At 40.4% G+C, this 22411-nt stretch overlaps 1 protein-coding gene across 3 annotated transcripts in view; it reads left to right on the top strand.

Annotated features, from left to right (window-relative positions):
- Positions 1-12571, top strand: part of fat2 (FAT atypical cadherin 2) — a 177651-nt gene extending 165080 nt beyond the window's left edge. For 2 of the 3 annotated variants that reach the window (XM_034182317.1, XM_034182315.1), the window contains 4 exons: positions 3315-3411; positions 3867-4015; positions 5573-5832; positions 11163-12571. In XM_034182317.1, coding sequence (XP_034038208.1) covers positions 3315-3411; positions 3867-4015; positions 5573-5832; positions 11163-11662 — 1006 coding nt within the window. In that variant the 3' untranslated portion in view covers positions 11663-12571. The remainder of the gene's footprint in view (positions 1-3314; positions 3412-3866; positions 4016-5572; positions 5833-11162) is intronic. The other variant, XM_034182316.1, reaches the window with a different exon arrangement.
- Positions 12572-22411: the final 9840 nt, after the last annotated feature.

The raw sequence follows: 22411 nt of genomic DNA, 5'->3' as shown, positions 1-22411 counted from the left end.
TCAATTTAATAACCACAAAGACAAGATATTTAATGTTCAAACTAATAAACTTTATTGTTTTGTGCAAATATTTGCTTATGTTGAAATGGATGCCTGCAACACATTTCAAAAACGCTGGGACAGTGGTATGTTTATCACTGTGTTACATCATCTTTCCTTCTAACAACACTCAATAAGCGTTTGGAAAAAGACGTTGCTTGGATGGCAGCATGTTTTGCTCCAAAACCTGGACATACCTTTCAGAATTGATGGTGCCATCACAGATGTGTACGTTGCCCATGCCAGGGGCACTAACACACACCCATACCATCACAGATGCTGGCTTTTGAACTTTGTACTGGTAACAATCTGGATGGTCTTTTTCCTCTTTTGTCTGGGAGACACGACGTCCATGATTTCCAAAAACAATTTGAAATGTGAACTCATCAGACCACAGCACACTTTTCCACTTTGCATCTCTCCATTTCAATTGAGCTCAGGCACAGAGAAGGCTGTTTTAGATGTATGGCTTTCTCTTTGCATGGTAGAGTTTTAACTTGCACTTGTAGATGTAGCGATGAATTGTGTTAACTGACAGTGGTTTTCTGAAGTGTTCCTGAGCCCACGCGGTAAGATCCTTTACACAATGATGTGGGTTTTTAATGCACTGCTGCCTGAGGGATCGAAGGTCACGGGCATTCAATGGTGGTTTTCGGCCTTGCCGCTCATGTGTAGAAAGTTCTCCAGATTCTCTGAATCTTCTGATTATATTATAGACTGTAGATGATGGAATCCATAAATTCCTTGCAATTGAACATTGAGAAACATTGTTCTTAAGGTGTTTGACTATTTTTCATGCAGTTGTTCACAAAGTGGTGGCCCTCACCCCATCTTTGCTTGTGAATGGCTGAGAATTTCTGGGATTCTCCTTTTATACCCAATCATGAGTGTCCTCAGTTCCCAAACACTTACTGAGTGTTGTTAGAAGGAAAGGTGATGTAACACAGTGGTAAACATACCACTGTCCCAGCTTTTTTAAACGTGTTGCAGGCATCCATTTCAAAATGAGCAAATATTTGCACAAAAACAATAAAGTTTATCAGTTTGAACATTAAATATCTTGTCTTTGTGGTGTATTCAATTGAATATAGGTTGAAGAGGATTTACAAATCATTGTATTATGTTTTTAATTTACATTTTACACAACGTCGCAACTTCGTTGGAATTGGGGTTGTATATTTAAAATATTACTCATGACTACATACAACCACAAACTCATTCTGAGGTTTAACTGGAAGTAAAAGAGGAAATAATTTCAAACTTCATTATGTGCACGCACACACATGTGCGATTATCAGCCTGTACCCAGCTCACCAAATTCCCCTCACACCACTGCCGGCCACCAAAAAGTCATGCTCTGACGAAGTCACAGCAACATCTGCCTGTTCTTGCTTTCATTATGCGTGCCTGTGGAAGTGTGGTGTTCCTCGTGGGTATTGACAGCATTCTGTCTTCCAGGAAGAGATTTGATTAACTGAGTGAATGAAGAGTGGGTGCTGCCGGATTATAATTACACGAGTGTGTGTGTGTGTGTGTGTGTGTGTGTGTGTGTGTGTGTGTGTGTGTGTGTGTGTGTGTGTGTGTGTGTGTGTGTGTGTGTGTGTGTGTGTGTGTGTGTGACAGATGTGTTATCACTTTGTTGCAGTGGGGTGGCGCCGTAATCAGTCTGAGGACAGCGTCACTTCACAGTAATGTTCAGCTCCAAACAGCAGCACTTAAGAGGAAAATTAATTTAAATCTGAAAACACAGTCGGCGCCGCTTGAATGAATGAATGAAAAACATGAGTGGACTTATCAGAAAGTTTCTTTTTTCAAATGCAAACTCGTCTGAGCAAACGGGAGATGATTTATTTGTCTCAGCTCCACAGAGAGGGAACTCAGCGGCTGGAAAAAATGAGCGGAAAAATGAATATAAACACTGGATTTTTTTTTTTTTCTAAATACTGGCAGGGCTTGCAGTAATAATGAGTAAAAAACTAAGATTAAAAAAGCTCAAACTTTACAAAATGAAAACTAATCATAAATACATGAAATAAAAACATTTTTTAAAACATCTACAGCCAGATGGAGCTGATTCCAAGTCAATTCTAATCACTTTTAAAGTGTTCAGTGAGGCCAGCTGATTCCCCAACTGATTCCAAGGAGCAACGTATTTAAACGCCATATTTCCCCAGTTCAGTCAGGAACGTGCAAAGAAGGAATAAATCCTGGAGCAATAAGTTCTCATCTTTATTTGTTGCATATACTCACTTTATTTGGTACACCTTGCTCGTACCGGATTGGACCCCTTTTACCTTCAGAACTGCCTTAATTCTTTGTGTCATAGATTCAACAAGGTGTTATAAACATTCCTCAGAGATGTTGGTCCATAGTGACATGATGGCATCACACAGTTACCCATTCAATCAGTCTGTCCATTCTCCTCTGACCTCTGACATCAACAAGGCATTTCCATCCACACAACTGTTGCTCACTGGATATCTTCTCTTTTTTGGACCATTCTCTGTAAACTCTAGATATGGCTGTGTGTGAAGATCCCAGTAGATCATCAGTTTCTGAAATACTCAGAGCAACCCGTCTGGCACCAACAACCACGCCACATTCAAAGTCACTTAAATTCCTTTTCTTTTGTCAGTATTCAAAACAGGTTTCATATCACATCAAGAGTGTTCTACAGTAAAAGCTAGTTGGAGCTGGTAAACAGCTGATCTGATGCAGGTGCAGAGAAGTATGCATCATCGGCATAATAGCGAAAATGTGAATTCAAGACATTTTGTGCAAGATCGTTGTCAATAAAATAGTGGTCCAAGGATTGATCCCTGGGACACACCTTTAGAAACACTGGAGGAACTGGAAGTGCAGCTTTCTACCTGCACACGCTGGGATCTGCCTGATAGACCTCTTTCAAACCAGATGTTTGTTCTGACAGTCCTGCACTTCAGCCTTGACCATGATTCCTTGACCTCAGAGACCTGGAACTCAGACGTGGCCTTTGCCTTTGCCTCGGGGAGGTAGACTCAACTACAACATTCTTGCTAAAACACTTCTTGAACTGATTTGATGTTACCTGCAGGACAAACTTTAGGTTCTTCACTTGGATGCCAGAAACAGTCAGAAACAGTGAAATCATATCGTACTTTTTAATCCATCAGTAGATTGTTTTCTTCATTGTACCAAACAGCATGCTTCATGAGCCAAGTAGCCGAAGCTGTCACAAGTTAAACAGATGGTCTTTTTTTGTTGTCTGCTAAACTCAGTTACTTTTACTCCTACAGGTGCCACAACCTGATTGATTGTTCAGACAATCCATGTCCTGGGGGATTTGACTGTAAATTCTCTAATGGCTCCATCCACTGCTCCCCACTGCCTCAGGTGATTCAGAACCATAAATAACAGTCCATGAACTCAGAGCCAATCTCAACCTAATCTGTACCACTAAAAGGACTAAACAAGATTTGCAATCCAGCCTCAGTATACCATGGCCAACACAAAAATGTTTGCTGTTTTTACCCCATAACTTCATAACATTCAGTCATAGACAGTCCAAACTATACCTTTATGGAATCTTTATGCTCAGACAAATAATGGGGTATATCTCAATATAACTGGAGCATTTTTAAACCTTCATTCCTTGTATATTCCTCCATTAACCTCTACCTGACTATAGTTACCACCCTGGGATACATTTAGTACAAGTAAATACAAGTAGTACCAAAAACCTGCTTGCTTTTTGTCGATAACTGTTGTTTACATAATGCTGCACATGGGTATGTACCTTAAATTTTATGGCATCGCTCAAACAAGGTGTCTGTCTGTCTGTCTGTCAGGTATCTCCACAGATCGGCTACATAGAAATCCTGGAGATTGTTGCCTGTGTGGTGGGGTTGCTCATGTTGGTTGGAGTCTTTGTTTGCATCAGGAAGCGTTACGTTCACCAGAAAAAGAAGAAACCCATCTGTGTTCAAGATTCCAACGGGTAAGAGTAAAGCCTCATCTTACACAACATACTCTGTGATGCCAGTTTTTGTTCGAGACAAATGTTTCACTGGCACTGTGCACGTGCCCAGAGAAACCTTGGGTATATAGCGTAAGCACATTATTAAGGGCCCCTTCACACACAGTGCGAATATGTACAACTCAGGGCGACTCACGGGGAAACAGCTTGTATGAGCGAACCACGAAACATCGCACCGATGAGCAGTCGTGCGACGATCCTGGTGCGACGGTTCTTTCGAGCAGCTGCAGCAGCTCGCACTGTGTTCCTGCTCGATAGACACCGTGGGACAAGGTGCACCACATCATGTCACTGATGTGGAGGAAAATGAAAGAAAAACCAGCTGTATAACTAGTGAATATCACTGGGTTGATATAAATAATACATAAAAGGGGACGCAATGCAGAACCCTGCGGTTAAATAAAAAGAAAAAAATGCCATGGGATTTGAAGCTGCACACTCTGATTACCAAATAGAAACTTTACTACTGCACTACAATGACTGTCTTGTAACAGGAGCGTGAAATGGCTAAAATCAACAAGCAGATAAACGTATTTCCTAAAAAAAAGAAAAAAAATGCTGTGATAACTGACTAAACGGGGTTTGGTACGGTGTATTTCTGCTGATATGTGACTGAAAGTGGTGCATTTGACGCACTGTTGGCTTGTCCTAGTCCTGCCACGCGCCACTCACAGCCCTCACGGCCTGACGTGCGTGTCCTGTCAGACGTGACATTCAGATCGCCTGCTGTGTGTCCAAACAGACTGACGGTCCATTTCTCCAGCCGATATATGTTTTTATGTATTTCCACACAAGCACACACACGCACATGTCCGTCAAAACACAGAACGTGGGCTGCAGCTGTGATATCCAGGACCGGAGATGTCCCAACAGCTGTGGGCAGCCAGCCATGCCCCCTGTCCTGTCAACACACAGACCAAGATGTCACTCTGTGATAAGATGAGAAATGCCTCGCCTGCCGGGGGGCGAACCACACACACACACACACGTGTTGTAGGAGGAGCCGAGACTCTGGCATGCCACATGTGCACTCAGCAACTTCCCATTCGTGGGGCACTTAGACAAATTTCACATCCAGCTCGACAGTGATTGTCTGCAGACTGTTTTCGTGATGATAGTGTGAATGGCCACACATTTTGTAAGTGCCATCTGAGCAGTGTTAGACATTCGTGTGTGTCAGCTGGAATTTGGCCGACAGCTGCCACGAGAGGGATCAATGGGCTCTCACAGCGCCCACTCTGTCTTTCAGCTGCTAGTGTGCGCAAACAGTTGTATCAATAGATGTACGAGGCGTTAGAGGCAGGGATGATTTTACACATTTCGTATACGATTCCTGCTTCATGTGCACTTTCTGCACAAATCGACCAAATTCGCATCATGTGTGAAGGGGCCCTAAAGCTGGAGATCCGACTGCTAGTTTTCTGGTGTTTTATTTATTTATTCTCGGTCAAAGGTCACTCAGATCTACAATACCGCTTTTGTCACTTCAACTAAAAAAATTCATTTTGATGCTTGCAGCTATTTCCACACCACGAGCAACAACAACCAGCAAGTCAACCCAATAGAGATGAGGTCACTGGTTGGTCAGACCAACGACCTGGAAAACACACCGTTCCGCTCTCTCCGCCCATGCAGCCAGATTAGTTCATGTGGAAGTGGCGTTTCCTCTCAGAAGACACAGGGGCCAGTTGTGTGCAGCGTGGCCCCAAACCTCCCCACCAGGCCACCGTCCTCCTCCGATAACGACTCCATCAGGAAGGACCACTGGAACTACGAAGGTGAGTGTGCTTTAGGATTTGCATTTTAAGGTGAATGGGTGGGATCATCTTTATTTTGAATTCCTAAAAGGGGGTTGATGCCAAATGGTTGGAAACTGCTTATTTCTGACTTTCAGTATATAGAAATATTAGTTTCTCCCAGAATTCAACAAAAGGTCTTCAAATGTTGTATTTTCTACTTAAAATCTTCTGTGGCCCAAATGGAAATTGTCGATTACACCATCCCATTATCTTCTGTTGGCATTTGAACTCCATGCTTTTCACGTGTATTTTAATCATTAATAAAATATTGACTTTGTGCCATTAAATACATTTTGAGCTGCAGTACTGGAAGCCATCCATCACACCTACGTTTGAGTTGATACTGCAAAGTCACGCAACAGTATGAACAGTCAATGCACGAGCCATCGAGTCCTTCCAGGTCACTGTAAACAACTGTTTGTCATGCAGACTGGTGCATCATGGGACACACTGGGTATCCTGAAGAATCTATTGTCAGTGCACAGCTTTAATTAAAATCGCAGATGAAATATTCTTGGACGTCAGGAAATAACAGCAATTTTTCAGTTTCATCTCTCAGGAATGTCTTCATTTTCCAGGATGTGTTTACGCTGATTGCTTCTCCACCTCCTGTACTCACGTTAATCCTGTTCCATATGTCTTCTATAAAACTCTCCATCTCTCTTCTGCTCGCCTGTGTCCCCTGAATCTCACTAAATGTTTGTGTCTTTAACCTTAGCCACAATTCAGCTGCATTTCCCGTTCGTTTGCAAAAAAATTGGGTAAGAATTTGAACAATGTAGTAGAAACAAAATAGAAAACAATAAGGACGTGGTATGATCGCCATGTCCCCCGCTTCAAAGCACGCACCCACACACATGCACGCCGACGTCTACTATAGTGCAGCGGATCACAGAATAGTTACAGAGGAATCCTACAAATAGTGATACAATCACCAAATTCTGCACAAATACTCCTTAGACATTACTCTTTAGAAAAAACCAACTGGGCTAAGCGGCCAAGTCGTGGCCAATTGAAGAATTACACAGGGGTCAAAATTTAAAGTTGCTCCGATTTTGGTATTGGTTAATAGGGTTATAAAAAGGAATGGTTTGCACCATGTAATGGATGTTGACCTTGTTTGACCTTTACTTTAGAGACAAAGCATTCAACACAGTCAAAACTATTCAATTTCTTAATCCTATTAATCAATATTATTGGATATGATTTTTAATTTTGACCTCTGTGTAATTCTTCAATTGAACCCTACCTGGCCACCTATTGAAAGCTAGAGTGGCTGGTCTTTTTTTTTTTTTTTTTCAAAAGAATAATGTCTAAGGAGTATTTGTGCCAAATTTAGTGCTTGTTTCACCATCTGAAGGATTGTTTCAGTTATCTGTTGTACTACTAGTATAAGCAACAGAATGAATGCTGGTCATCTGTCCCACGGTTCTTGAAATGGAAATTTTCCACCTGGTGGACATTTACGACTAATTTGTGTACAATAGAATTTCACCAAGAGCTCTAGTGGAGCATACAGTAGTGTTCAGAATAATAGTAGTGCTATGTGACTAAAAAGATTAATCCAGGTTTTGAGTATATTTCTTATTGTTACATGGGAAACAAGGTACCAGTAGATTCAGTAGATTCTCACAAATCCAACAAGACCAAGCATTCATGATATGCACACTCTTAAGGCTATGAAACTGGGCTATTAGTTAAAAAAGTAGAAAGGGGGGTGTTCACAATAATAGTAGCATCTGCTGTTGACGCTACAAACTCAAAACTATTATGTTCAAACTGCTTTTTTAGCAATCCTGTGAATCACTAAACTAGTATTTAGTTGTATAACCACAGTTTTTCATGATTTCTTCACATCTGCGAGGCATTAATTTTGTTGGTTTGGAACCAAGATTTTGCTAATTTACTAGTGTGCTTGGGGTCATTGTCTTGTTGAAACACCCATTTCAAGGGCATGTCCTCTTCAGCATAAGACAACATGACCTCTTCAAGTATTTTGACATATCCAAACTGATCCATGATACCTGGTATCTGATATATAGGCCCAACACCATAGTAGGAGAAACATGCCCATATCATGATGCTTGCACCACCATGCTTCACTGTCTTCATTGTGAACTGTGGCTTGAATTCAGAGTTTGGGGGTCGTCTCACAAACTGTCTGTGGCCCTTGGACTCAAAAAAAAAAAAAAAAAATTTTTTTACTCTCATCAGTCCACAAAATATTCATCCATTTCTCTTTAGGCCAGTTGATGTGTTCTTTGGCAAATTGTATCCTCTTCTGCACATCTTTTATTTAACAGAGGGACTTTGCGGGGGATTCTTGCAAATAAATTAGCTTCACACAGCACTTACAGGTAACTCCAGACTGTCTTTGATCATCCTGGAGCTGATCAACAGGTGAGCCTTTGCCATTCTGGTTATTCTTCTATCCATTTTTTTCCATTTTCTTCCACACGTCTCTGGTTTTTTTGTCCATTTTAAAACATTGGAGATCATTGTAGATGAACAGCCTATAATTTTTTGCACCTGCGTATAAGTTTTCTCCTCTCCAATCAACTTTTTAATCAAACTACAATGTTCTTCTGAACAATGTCTTGAACGTCCCATTTTCCTCAGGCTTTCAAAGAGAAAAGCATGTTCAACAGGTGCTGGCTTCATCCTTAAATAGGGGACACCTGATTCACACCTGTTTGTTCCACAAAATTGACAAACTCACTGACTGAATGCCACACTACTATTATTGTGAACACCCCCTTTTCTACTGTTTTTTACTAATAGCCCAATTTCATAGCCTTAAGAGTGTGCATATCATGAATGCTTGGTCTTGTTGGATTTGTGAGAATCTACTGAATCTACTGGTACCTTGTTGTAACAATAAGAAATATACTCAAAACCTGGATTAATCTTTTTAGTCACATAGCACTACTATTATTCTGAACACTACTGTATGTGAGTGTGTGTTGAGTAAAAACAGGACAGCTGTTTTTCTAAGTGTAGTTTGTTATTGAACCTACATGTGCACACAAGAAAACTTGCAGAACAAATGCAAAATTCACAGCACATGCCGTAGTGTTGATAATGACAGGACGTCACAAGTGAGAATGTGGTAAACACATAGTGTGATCTGATTAGTCATTGTAAGAATGAACTGGAGGTGATGTTCATATGTGTATAAGAAATTTGGTGGGATGTGTGAGACCCTGTGTCTAAATGGCAGTTATACAGTATGAAGAAGAAAACACCACATTTTTCCATATTCACCACATCTCTGCTGTGTTCACCACAATTTAACAGATGCAGTGTATCTTCATGGTCCTCCTCTGAGTGTGAAAGGGGTCTTTGCACATCATGCTCTTCTTCTTTGTCTCCTTCTCTTTCATTGTGCCATGTTCACTTGTTCTTGCTATTACATTCTCCTGTCTGTGCTTCTCTTGCTGTTAGTCTTGTTTGCCTCCTGGCTCTCTTTTTTTGAAATCTCTGCAACAGATCAGTACCACTGAGCAAAGATTCATGTTCTCCAAACGGTTGAAGAGAAGATGAGGATCGTGATGCTGTCACTCTACCGGTGATTTAGCTGTTTGACCTTATCGCCGTGGACACGTTCCTGCGGTGCTCCATGTGCTCTGGCTTTGTTTAGACCTGGGTCCCCCTCGTCGGTGCTGTAATGCAGATGTGAGAGTCACAGATCTAAATCTGCAGATTAAATTCATATCAGGCCAAATCTGAGTTCATGTGTGTCTACACCAAAATATGGCCATTGGGTAAAAAAAAAATAAAAAACAATCGGCATCAACTAATGATCAATTGTTACATTATTATTCATCAATATTGGAAAAATCCTTCATGTCATATAAATTTCAAGCATTTCATTAAGCTCCAAAGACAGGAAGAAGCTCCAAAAAACACCAAATTAAGTTAGTTTTCCGCATTACTGAATAAAGACTAAAAGCTTCTTGACTGAGCTGTAAAATTACAGAACTTCAGAGGATTATTTATTTAGGGGAGGTGATGGTTTAGTGGTTAAGCGTTGGGCTTGAGACCAGAGTATCCTCGGTTCAAATCCCAGCCTGACCAGAAAATCACTAAGGGCTCTTGGGCAAGGTCTTTAATCCCCTAATTGCTCCCGGTGTGTAGTGAGCGCCTTGTATGGCAGCACCCTGACATCGGGGTGAATGTGAGGCATTACTGTAAAGTGCTTTGAGCATCTGATGCAGATGATAAAAGCACTATATGAATGCAGTCCATTTATTTATCCAGTTTGGTCAAACTTTCTTCCTTTTTTTTTTACTCAGAACTCATCAGAACCCTCAACATAAAGCCTAAAAAAAGTCTTAGACTCAGTTTTATCAGGTTCTTTTTAAATAATCTGATTTTAGTGAAAAGACTACAGGTGCTCTTGTGAAATGATTTAAATGCCTGACACCATGGCGTATGTTTGTCCATGTCTCAGATCTTTACAGCTCAGTGAGCATCCAAAAGCAAAGCGAAGTCCCTGCCGCAGGTGTAAATAGTCACCGAGGTGAATTTCAGCTCTAATTATGGTTTTCATTTTACGCGTGGTTTCACAGATTATTTGGACAGAAAAACCTCGAGGCTACAAAAATTCATTAATTCACAGGTGAAAATGTAATAAATGAAATTGTTTTTTCACATTACATGAGCACGGGCGCAGTCGCCGTGTTCGCAGTGAGCCGAGGGTCAAAAGCCAATTTTGATGTAACGCCTGCAAGTGAATACAGAAATTCTGCCTTTATTTGTTGCTATGGTGCAGGTGGCATTGATTAACCCAGAGTCAGTCCTCTGAGTAGCTAAACAACTGATTTAAACCAAAAAAAAAAACCTTCAATGTTGTTGAAGGTTCAATGGGTATAATGGTAGCTTTCTTCGCCATAAGAGCAGCTGGGACTTGATTGACTGAGTCTATGGCCTATCCGGATCCGGATTCTGGATCAAGATTTACTTAATGTAGGCTTTGAACGATTACTTCAAAACTACTTCACAGATTCTCACCAAATTTTCACCACAGAGAAAAATGAGGCCTTGGACGACTCCACTGAATTTTGGAGGTGATCCGGATCCGGAGACGTCAGAAATTTCTGATTGTTCTTGTTTTTAACTGTGTTTAAAATGCATCATTTTATAAATTTTATTATATAAAAGCATTATTTATTTAGTTATTTATTTATGGCATTACTAGATTCAGATCTTCATATTTTATTGTACTTGTGTTCGAAAGTTCTTTGTTATAACACGAGCAAATAAATGTCATAAGAATGTAACTGGACCCTCTTGTCTCTTCTCTTCAGTCTATCCAGCCGACCCGGACTACTACGGGCGCCCGACGGTCCAGGAGTTCCCCCAGTTTGACATCGTGGAGGACGCTTACTCCACTTCCACCACAGATTCACGCAGGAACTCGCGGTTCGGTGGTTTCCCATTCCCACTGGATCGCTGTGATCGCCGCGCACCACTGCCACCATGCTACAGCAACCAGAACCTGGACGATTTCCTGGGTCCTGACGGGCTTCCCCTTCCCAGCTCTCACTGTCTCAACGAGTACACCGCCATCAGCTACTACCCCACCCAGCACACCCGCAGCCTCGACAGCGTGTCTGGAAGCAACAAAAGACTCAGCATGCGTCTCAGCGTGGCTATGCCGTCTTATGCCGAGCAGACTGACCTGCTGCCTCCGGCGCCGCACCAAGCCCAGCCCCAGATCCGACCCGCTGGACACAACGCTCGTGGCTATGACGGGTCGAGCATTGTGGAGAGCGATTACGGAAGCTGTGAAGAAGTGATGTTTTGAGTTCGTGAGTCATCTTTAGCTTCATCTTCAAGCAAGAACATCAGTCCTGCACTTTTGTGCCACACGGCGGCAGACGCCGCAACAAACGGGGAACTTACCAAACACAAGCTGTGATGGAGATGGAAGCGTTGCGTGAAGCGAACAGTTTGAATGTATTATAGTTGTTGGACTCTAGAAGTCTTCCTGTGCTCGACTGGACGGTGGTGAGACTCAGGACTCAGAGTGCTCATTAAACAGTGTTACGATTTTACAGTCGAACTGACGCAGATGTCCAACTTCACACCAAAAAACATAAGAAAACTGTTTCTTGAAACTGGTCCAAATGTGATTCACTGATACTACACATAAAAAAGATTTCTCCTGCATTTCAACTTCTCAACAGCTGTAACGAGAAAAAAAAAACACGCTGATAGGTGGAAGGTTCCGTGTTACTGTGTATGATTGGAAAAAAAAAACTGTTTCCATCCCAAATTGTAAAGATATTTTCATTCATTAAATAACCATTAAAATAAGTGAAAATGGAATGAAAAAATTAATTAAAAGTTGTGGCTCAATCCCCAGATTTGCAGATGGATTCACCTTTTCACCAACTTAAATGAAAATCTATTTCACCAGCGCACCGCAAATCTGAATTTCAGAAAAGGTCATATACTCCAAATGTCTTCATTTCTGGTTCCAGTTTGACACGACCTTTTATACAATTTAGATTTTTTTAACAGTTTGACACGACCTTTTATACAATTTAGATTTTTTTAATCCATTTTTGATGAGTCCTAGAACAAGTAGACGTCATTTGAGTTCTTTCAGACGTATTTTGCTGTGATGTCACTGAACATGAGACAGCATGAATGAGGAAAGCGCATGCCCTTAAACATATTTTAAACAAACGCTCTTAAGTTTATTATATAACAGACATACAGTACAACGTGTTCCAAACTGCTGCTGGGGTCACTTCAGTCTGGTACGTTATTAAAACCAGCTTGATGCTTTTCTAAGTTGCCTAATTTAAAGTGCCATATTTTCCAGAGTATAAACCGTACCTTTTTCTGCATTATCTGCTATTTAATTTGGTTTTGATTTTGTTTTGTTTTTTATCAGTGTTGAAGTGTATATTTTTATTTTTGGCATTTATTACCTCTGCAAGTGACATTTGGGAGAGATAATAAACACCCCTGTTTGTTTGTTTGTTTGTTTGTTTGTTTGTTTGTTTGTGAACAGCCTGTAACCCACAATTTTTCATATATTGTTATGAAATTTTTACAGAGGATTCATATCCTGATCAAAGGTCAAAGTCAGGAAAAATCTTGAAAAATTGGAAAAAAAAATCCCTTAACATTGAACAGATTTTAAAAAATTGATAAATGTCAAAAAAGATTTAATTTCTTTCATAATTGACAGCGTTATGTAGGATGGCATCCTTTAACGACTGACAAAGTTTGATCCGGATCTGATCCAGATTACAGATTTTGTGTCCATTTAAATTTAACATTGAAAACCCCATTTAATTTTACATTTTACATTATATATTAACAAACATGCCCCACTCACTCTCATATTTGAAAGTGAGGTGCAGACTGACACTCACTATCACCTGACAAAGTTTCATCCATATTTGATCCATACTGCGGATTTAGCAGATATTTGATTTTAACATTGAAAAGCCCTTTTGATCTACAGTTTGTATTATATTTTAGCTTATTAAAAGTCACTTCTAACAAGACTTTGAACTTGATTTTTTTTTCCAAGGTAAAAATGTGTGAAACTGGAAACTAGTGTTGGTGTAGGTTTGCGCTCTACGAGTGCAGTGCTCTAGTTGTATTATTATTATTATTAGAATTTGGTATATACGAGTAGGGTTAGGGTTCGTAAGTTGCACAGGAGTATAAGTTGTAGGGCCTCCCAAACTAGTAAAAAATAAATAAATAAATAACCACAACTTATACTCCAGAAAATATGGTAACAAAAAGTGCAATATGAAGATCTGAAACGTTTTTTTTTTTTTTTTTTGGTGATACATTCAGAGAATCGATTCACATTCTTTTCGTTTAATCATGTTAGGAATTAATCATCATTCGCAGGTTCGGAATGTTTTGTTTTTATTTGTTTTTTTACTGAAACCAAATGCATCAAAACTTGGGACTTTAAATTCCACTTAAACACTAAAATTACACAACTGTCTGACTATTTCAAAATCTGACTTGATAAAAGTGATGACTGTCATTGAGTGTGCTCGTTGTTTGCTGTTTGTTCTTTGTTTGTTGTTGTGTTCTAATAAAGGGGGCTGGATCCTCGTAAACTATAGTAATACAGAGCTGGTTTGACTTTTGAAGTACTTTAAGCTTCTGCGCCTCTATAACTGCAAATAAGAGTGTAAGCATTGTGCTGTGTGTATTTCGTCTGTGGGTGTTTGTGAAGACGTTCAGCAGCTTTTTGATGAACAACTGGACAAAATTGTCACTGCCACAAACTTCTACACAGGCGTTATAAATCTTGTAAATATGCAGCCACAGATCAGATACAGAAGTATTTTATCCTACAAAAAGTGTTCAATACTAATGATAAAATAAACAACAGTTAAATCGGGGGAAAAAAACAGACCATTTTTATTGTGCACTTGATTCATTAATTACTTTGTCTACAAAAATGGTGGGAAGTCCACAAAATCAAAACTTGCTCTAAAATGGTTTACGTATTGAAGGGTGTATTGAAATCACTTGTGTTAATATGACAAAAACAAATCATTAAAGTTGAGCAGCTGTTGTAAATCCAGGTGAAAGTTTGTTAGATCCATTAATTTATATCAAATTAAAAGACTAAACAGCTAATTGTTTTCTCTCAAGAGAATTTTTTCACTTATTACACAGAACTACCATTAGCAGCTAGCATTAGCAATTAGAAAGTGTGTTTTATTTCAAAATGAATGTGAATGTTGCAGATGTTGATTTTTCTGCATGTTTGATTTGAGAGGGTTTGTGCACATTTTTTTTACACACCAAAGATTGTTTTTAGGAGTGATGTGTTACTAGTTCATTATAGTTTGCTGTGTGTTTTGAATAAATGTGTGTGGAAAATTATTTTCCGCTTTATTTTTTTTAATTCTGCGAATAAAACTAATACCTGAGCTAGCTTCATGCTAATTAGCATCCATGCCATCAGTCTTCATGTGAGACAAATCTTAAGTTTTTATATGTATAGTTCACTTTTTGCTGTTTAGTTATCTAATAAGGAGAAAAACAAACAGAATACTCAATTATTGATCGTCAATAGTGAGATATTTTCCAGTGAATTAAAAACCTCATTGTACAAAGACAGAAGTGTCAGTGTTGCTGTATATTAGCATTATTGTATGTTGTTGTACATACTGTGTTGTCATTTGTTGTTTTATATACTGTGTTATTGTTTGTTGTTGTATATACTGTATTTGTTGTTGTACATACTGTGTTGTTGTATTTACTGTGTTGTTGTTTGTTGTTTTATATACTTTGTTATTGTTTGTTGTTGTACATACTACGTTGTTTGTTGTTTTATATACTTTGTTATTGTTGTTGTCTGTGCAGGCGATGAGGTCAAATGAATGTATGGTAGATTTGATCATTTCAAGTTTATTTTTGTACCATGTTCTGTTCCATCGTTTCTCTGAGAGAGATTTAATTGAGATTCCATCTTTGCTTTTTGTATTTCAATATTGTAAAGAGAATATAAATAAAGATTTACCTGGTATGAACAGTGATATTGGTGCTGTTTATTTTCTGCATTGATGTAAAGTTTAAACGAATCTGAATATTTTGTGTCTTGAATTTGTTACCTCCGCCAAGGAGGGTATGTTTTCGGACACACCCGTTTGTTGGTTGGTTCTTAGCAGGATTACTCAAAAAATCCTCAACAGATTCCAATGAAATTTTTACCAGGGGTGTATCTTGGCCAAACTGAGAAGTAATTAAATTTTGGTATTGATCCGGAACACGATCCGGATCCAGTAATTTTTTTGAAGGATTCTTTATCATTGCAGGATAGGGTCAATTTCAACATTTTTGCATCTAACTTCATGAAGACGGCTCACAAAGGCTGAACAAAAATTATGACACAACAATATTTACCTCCGCCAAGGTGGTTATGTTTTCGGTGTTTGCTTGTTGGTTGGTTGTTTGTTAGCAGGATTACTCAAAAAATCCTCAACAGATTCCAATGAAATTTTTACCAGGGGTGTATCTTGGCCTAACTTAGAAGTCAATAAATTTTGGTAATGATCCAGAACAAGATCTGGATCCAGTAATTCTTTGTTAAGGATTCTTCATCATTGCAGGATAGGGCCAATTTCAATATTTTTGCATCTAACTTAATGAAGACGGATCACAAAGGCTGAACAAAAATTAAGTTATGACACAACAATAATTTAGCATTTGTTTCTCCTCATTGAATAAACTTATTAGAAAATAAATAAAAAAAACTTGTGTAGTTCATGCAGTTTCTCTTTATAAATACATTTGCTGAAGATCTAAGGGTTTAACCACTGAATCTGAAACATGACGGTAGATGCGTGAAACGACGTGGAAGAAGTCTCTTTGCCAAAGGGTATTCCATGTGACATCAGTGACCCTATGGCCTTGGCGGAGGTTTGCGCTCTCCAAGTGCTTCTAGTTTAGCATTTGTTTCTCCTCATTGAATAAACTTATTAGAAATTTTAAAAAAATCTTGTGTAGTTCATGCAGTTTCTCTTCATAAATACATTTGCTGAAGATCTAAGGATTTAACCCTCTGGGGCTGACCAAGCATTACTAAATTATAAATAACTTTTTAATGATATGAGATAGAAACATACTTTTTTTTTTGCTGAAAAGCTAACTCCGGGGACTTTCGAGCCACCGTCCACCATCTTTGTATTCCTCATAGAAGCTGTGTGATGATGTGAGCAATGTGAGTGTCCAATCGGAATTGGTTCACCGTCACATGGTTTTCCAAAATCCAATCATAGGGCAGATTCACCTCACGTGACACACCAAAGATTGTTTTTAGGAGTGATGTGTTACTAGTTCATTATAGTTTGCTGTGTGTTTTGAATAAATGTGTGTGGAAAATTATTTTCCGCTTTATTTTTTCCTTTCTTCTTTGTGATTGTAAACCTTCATTACACTTATAAACACAACTATAGCATATATATTTTGAAAGTACAGGTTGTCCTGAAAAAAAGAAACATAAAACTTGATTGTGGGATGCAGGAAGAGCTGTTAACAGCAATAATAAAACATTTATGCCAGGCGAGTGAACTGTCCAAAAAAATGCCCTCGGACCCCAGAGGGTTAAGCGCTGAACCTGAAACATGACGGTAGATGCATGAAACGACATGGAATAAGTCTCTTTGCCAAAGGGTATTCCATGTGATGTCAGGGACCCTATGGCCTTGGCGGAGGTTTGCGCTCTCTGAGTACTTTTATTTATTATTTTTTTTAATAAGTTTAAAAAAAATTCTGCCTTTACCAAAAAGAAGTTTATCCATGTTTATTAGCAGCATAACTCTTTTAAACAAAAAAGAGAGTATACTTTCAGTTTGCTTATGTACATTCATTCATTTGTGACTAGCTGGGGTACCCGGCACTGCCCGGGTTAGCCTGTTTTAGACATAAGCCAAATGTCAATCATTTTAATCAAAACAATTGCCCAAGATTTATTTTTGTAATGCTGATGTCTTATAAATATAATAGTTAATGGGTGAAAGTTTGTCCAGCAGAACTATAACTATTTACCAGTTTGTTCCCATGTCATGATTCAGAATATATTTAGTTTTTAGGGCTACATAATACGAGGGCTGTCAATAAAGTAACGGTCCTTTTTATTTTTTTCAAGAACTATATGGATTTCATTCATATGTTTTTACGTCAGACATGCTTGAACCCTCGTGCGCATGCGTGAGTTTTTCCACGCCTGTCGGTGACGTCATTCGCCTGTGAGCACTCCTTGTGGGAGGAGTCGTCCAGCCCCTCGTCGGAATTCCTTTGTCTGAGAAGTTGCTGAGAGACTGGCGCTTTGTTTGATCAAAATTTTTTCTAAACCTGTGAGACACATCGAAGTGGACACGGTTCGAAAAATTAAGCTGGTTTTCAGTGAAAATTTTAACGGCTGATGAGAGATTTTGAGGTGATTCTGTCGCTTTAAGGACTTTCCACGGTGCGAGACGTCGCACAGCGCTCTCAGCCGCCGTCGTCAGCCTGTTCAAGCTGAAAACCTCCACATTTCAGGTTCTATTGATCCAGGACGTCGTGAGAGAACAGAGAAGTTTCAGAAGAAGTCGGTTTCAGCATTTTATCCGGATATTCCACTGTTAAAGGAGATTTTTTTAATGAAAGACGTACGGACGGGTCCGCGCGTCGGGATGCAGCCGCCGCGACGCTCCGCCACAGGAAAAACACCTCTGTTGAAAGCCTTAAGGACAAGTTGGAACATGTCCTGCCTGTTAAACAATTTCTCATATACTCACTCCACTGAAAGCCATCAAAAGCCACCTGGATTTTACAAATGGTTATCAACACGGAGGTGTTTTTCCTGTGCCGCCGCACCGCGTCGGCTGCGTCCCGACACGCGGATCCGTCCGCACGTCTTTCATTAAAAAAATCTCCTTTAACAGTGGAATATCCGGATAAAATGCTGAAACCGACTTCTTCTGAAACTTCTCTGTTCTCTCACGACGTCCTGGATCAATAGAGCCTGAAATGTGGAGGTTTTCAGCTTGAAACAGGCTGATGACGCTGCCTGAGAGCGCTGAGCGACGTCTCGCACCGTGGGAAGTCCTTAAAGCGACAGAATCACCTCAAAATCTCTCATCAGCCGTTAAAATTTTCACTGAAAACCAGCTTAATTTTTCAAACCGTGTCCACTTCGATGTGTCTCACAGGTTTAGAAAAAATTTTGATCAAACAACGCGCCAGTCTCTCAGCAACTTCTCAGACAAAGGAATTCCGACGAGGGGCTGGACGACTCCTCCCACAAGGAGTGCTCACAGGCGAATGACGTCACCGACAGGCGTGGAAAAACTCACGCATGCGCACGAGGGTTCAAGCATGTCTGACGTAAAAACATATGAATGAAATCCATAGTTTTTGAAAAAAATAAAAAGGACCGTTACTTTATTGACAGCCCTCGTATAGTTTGGGAGTTTATCGCACATGGTACACTGTATGGTCTTACATAAATGGCTATTTTGGGGGTCATTTTCAGTTCAACTTTTTTAAAAAATGGTACCAGTTTGTTCCCCATGTCATGATTCAGAATATATATAGTTTTTAGGGCTACATATTATACAACCCCTGGCAAAAATTATGGAATCACCGGCCTCGGAGGATGTTCATTCAGTTGTTTAATTTTGTAGAAAAAAAGCAGATCACAGACATGACACAAAACTAAAGTCATTTCAAATGGCAACTTTCTAGCTTTAAGAAACACTATAAGAAATCAAGAAAAAAGATTGTGGCAGTCAGTAACGGTTACTTTTTTAGACCAAGCAGAGGAAAAAAATATGGACTCACTCAATTCTGAGGAATAAATTATGGAATCACCCTGTAAATTTTCATCCCCAAAACTAACACCTGCATCAAGTCACATCTGCTTGTTAGTCTGCATCTAAAAAGGAGTGATCACACCTTGGAGAGCTGTTGCACCAAGTGGACTGACATGAATCATGGCTCCAACACGAGAGATGTCAGTTGAAACAAAGGAGAGGATTATCAAACTCTTAAAAGAGGGTAAATCATCACGCAATGTTGCAAAAGATGTTGGTTGTTCACAGTCAGCTGTGTCTAAACTCTGGACCAAATACAAACAACATGGGAAGGTTGTTAAAGGCAAACATACTGGTAGACCAAGGAAGAAATCAAAGCGTCAAGACAGAAAACTTAAAGCAATATGTCTCAAAAATCGAAAATGCACAACAAAACAAATGAGGAACGAATGGGAGGAAACTGGAGTCAACGTCTGTGACCAAACTGTAAGAAACTGCCTAAAGGAAATGGGATTTACATACAGAAAAGCTAAACGAAAGCCATCATTAACACCTAAACAGAAAAAACAAGGTTACAATGGGCTAAAGAAAAGCAATCGTGGACTGTGGATAACTGGATGAAAGTCAGTGATGAATCTCGAATCTGCATTGGGCAAGGTGATGATGCTGGAACTTTTGTTTGGTGCCGTTCCAATTCGATTTATAAAGATGACTGCCTGAAGACAACATGTAAATTTCCACAGTCATTGATGATATGGGGCTGCATGTCATGTAAAGGCACTGGGGAGATGGCTGTCATTACATCATCAATAAATGCACAAATTTACGTTGATATTTTGGACACTTTTCTGATGTTTAAGGATGATGAAATCATTTTTCAAGAAGATAATGCATCTTGCCATAGAGCAAAAACTGTGAAAACATTCCTTGCAAAAAGACACATAGGGTCAATTTCATGACATAGGGTTAATGTCAACGCGCAGATGTGATTTGATGCAGGTGTTAGTTTTGGGGATGGAAATTTACAGGGTGATTCCATAATTTATTCCTCAGAATTGAGTGAGTCCATATTTTTTTCATGTCTGTGATCTGCTTTTTTTCTACAAAATTAAACAACAGAATGAACATCCTCCGAGGCCGGTGATTCCATAATTTTTGTCAGGGGTTGTAGTCTGTCAAGCAGAACTACAAGAGGTGGATTCCCCAAACTAAGTGAAAATACTTGGTTAAAAGACAAACACATTTGAAGTCCTTCATGCAGACTTTGTTTTGCAATCAAATTTATAACAAAATTACATACAAAAGGTAGATAACAGTAAATGTAAATATCAATGAATCAAACTGAGGTAGTGGTGTATTTCACTGTTTTTACATTGCAATTTTACAAACATAAAATGAATGTATTCAGACAGGAAGGCAAACTGGGTTGTACAGGACAGTCAGGTGCTTAACAGTTGAAAACATAAAGTAGCTGAAGAAAGGGATTAAATAAACAGAGATGGCCAACACATATACAGGGCCGGAAATTTGAAACTGCCTAGTCATACCCGCAGCCTCAGCCTAAGCATGTTGTTGTTTTGCTGAGTGTGCTGTGGCTGTGCTGTGCTGAGTGTGCTGTAGAAAGGGATTAAATAAACAGAGATGGCCAACACATATACAGGGCTGGAAATTTGAATCTGCCTGGTCATACCCACAACTGGCTATTTTGGGGGTAATTTTCAGTTCAACTTTTTTTTTTAATGATACCAGTTTGTTCCCCATGTCATGATTCAGAATATATATAATTTTTAGGGCTACATAATATAGTTTGGGAGTTTATCGCACATGGTACAACACTGTATGTGTTGTGTGGGCCGCTGAAGAGGAGGTACTGCTGGCCCACCACCAGAGGGCGCCCTGCCTGAAGTGTGGGCTTCAGGCATGAGAGAGCGCAGCTGCCTCACAGGAGCTAAGGATGAGCCGCGGGATTCTGACGGGCTTGTCAACCTGGTCATACGGTTAGACAACCGATTAGAGGAACATCGTCGGGAGCGGGGCGAAGGGCGTGGCCGGGCGCAAGCCGTCCCTCTTCCTTCCGGGTCCGAAAGGGTGCCGTCGTCCCAATGCTCCACAGTCGGAGAGCTCTGTGTGGCAACAGCTCCCCCTGCTGACGAAGCTATGAACACGAACAGGGCCAAAGTAAAATCCAATGACAGACAACGGAAACTGGCCTGCGGAGAATGTTTTTTCTGTGGCTCGAGTGAGCACATCCAGAAAAACTGCCCCAAGCGGTTAAACTACAATGCCCGCTCTAGAGACTGGGCTAAGGGTGGGCCATAACATTCACGTGGGGAAATCCCGTAGATCCGCACGCATCCCAGTTACGATCCTGAATGGGGATCTAACCCTTCACGCCCCAGCACTGGTGGACACGGGGTCGGAAGGGAATCTGCTGGATAGCAGATGGGCAAGGGAGGTCGGGCTCCCTCTACTGGCTCTACCTTCCCCATTGAAGGTACGGGCACTAGATGGCACCCTTCTTCCAGTAATCACACACCAGACAGCCCATGACATTGGTTGTGTCTGGGAATCACAGGGAGGAGATTGTGTTTTACATAACACCCTCTACCTCCCGAGTGATTTTGGGATTTCCATGGATGGTCAAGCACAATCCCCGGATAGATTGGCCATCTAGGGTTGTGATGCAGTGGAGCAAAACCTGCCACTGGGAATGCTTAGGATCCTCGGTTCCACCCGGTGTGGCAGCTAACGAGGAGGTTAAAGTCCCCCCCAATCTGACGGCGGTGCCTGAGGAGTACCACGATCTTGCTGACGTCTTCAGCAAAGATCTGGCACTCACTCTTCCCCCACACCGTCCATACGATTGTGCCATTGATTTGATCCCGGGCGTTGAGTACCCGTCCAGCAGGCTGTACAACCTCTCATGTCCTGAGCGAGAATCAATGGAGACCTACATCCAGGACTCTTTAGCCGCCGGGTTGATCCGGAACTCTACCTCCCCGATGGGTGCAGGTTTCTTTTTTGTGGGCAAGAAAGACGGCGGACTCCGTCCATGCATTGATTACAGAGGGCTGAACGAGATTACGGTTCACAACCGATACCTGTTGCCCCTGTTGGATTCAGTATTCATGCCCCTGCATGGAGCCAAAATCTTCACAAAGCTGGATCTTAGAAATGCGTACCACCTGGTTCGGATCCGGAAGGGAGACAAATGGAAGACAGCATTTAACACCCCGTTGGGTCACTTTGAGTACCTGGTC

This window comes from Thalassophryne amazonica, chromosome 11 (assembly GCF_902500255.1).
Source record: "Thalassophryne amazonica chromosome 11, fThaAma1.1, whole genome shotgun sequence".
Classification (NCBI taxonomy): domain Eukaryota; kingdom Metazoa; phylum Chordata; class Actinopteri; order Batrachoidiformes; family Batrachoididae; genus Thalassophryne; species Thalassophryne amazonica.
Note: the sequence above shows the minus strand (reverse complement) of the source record. Positions and strands in the feature narration are given on the sequence as shown.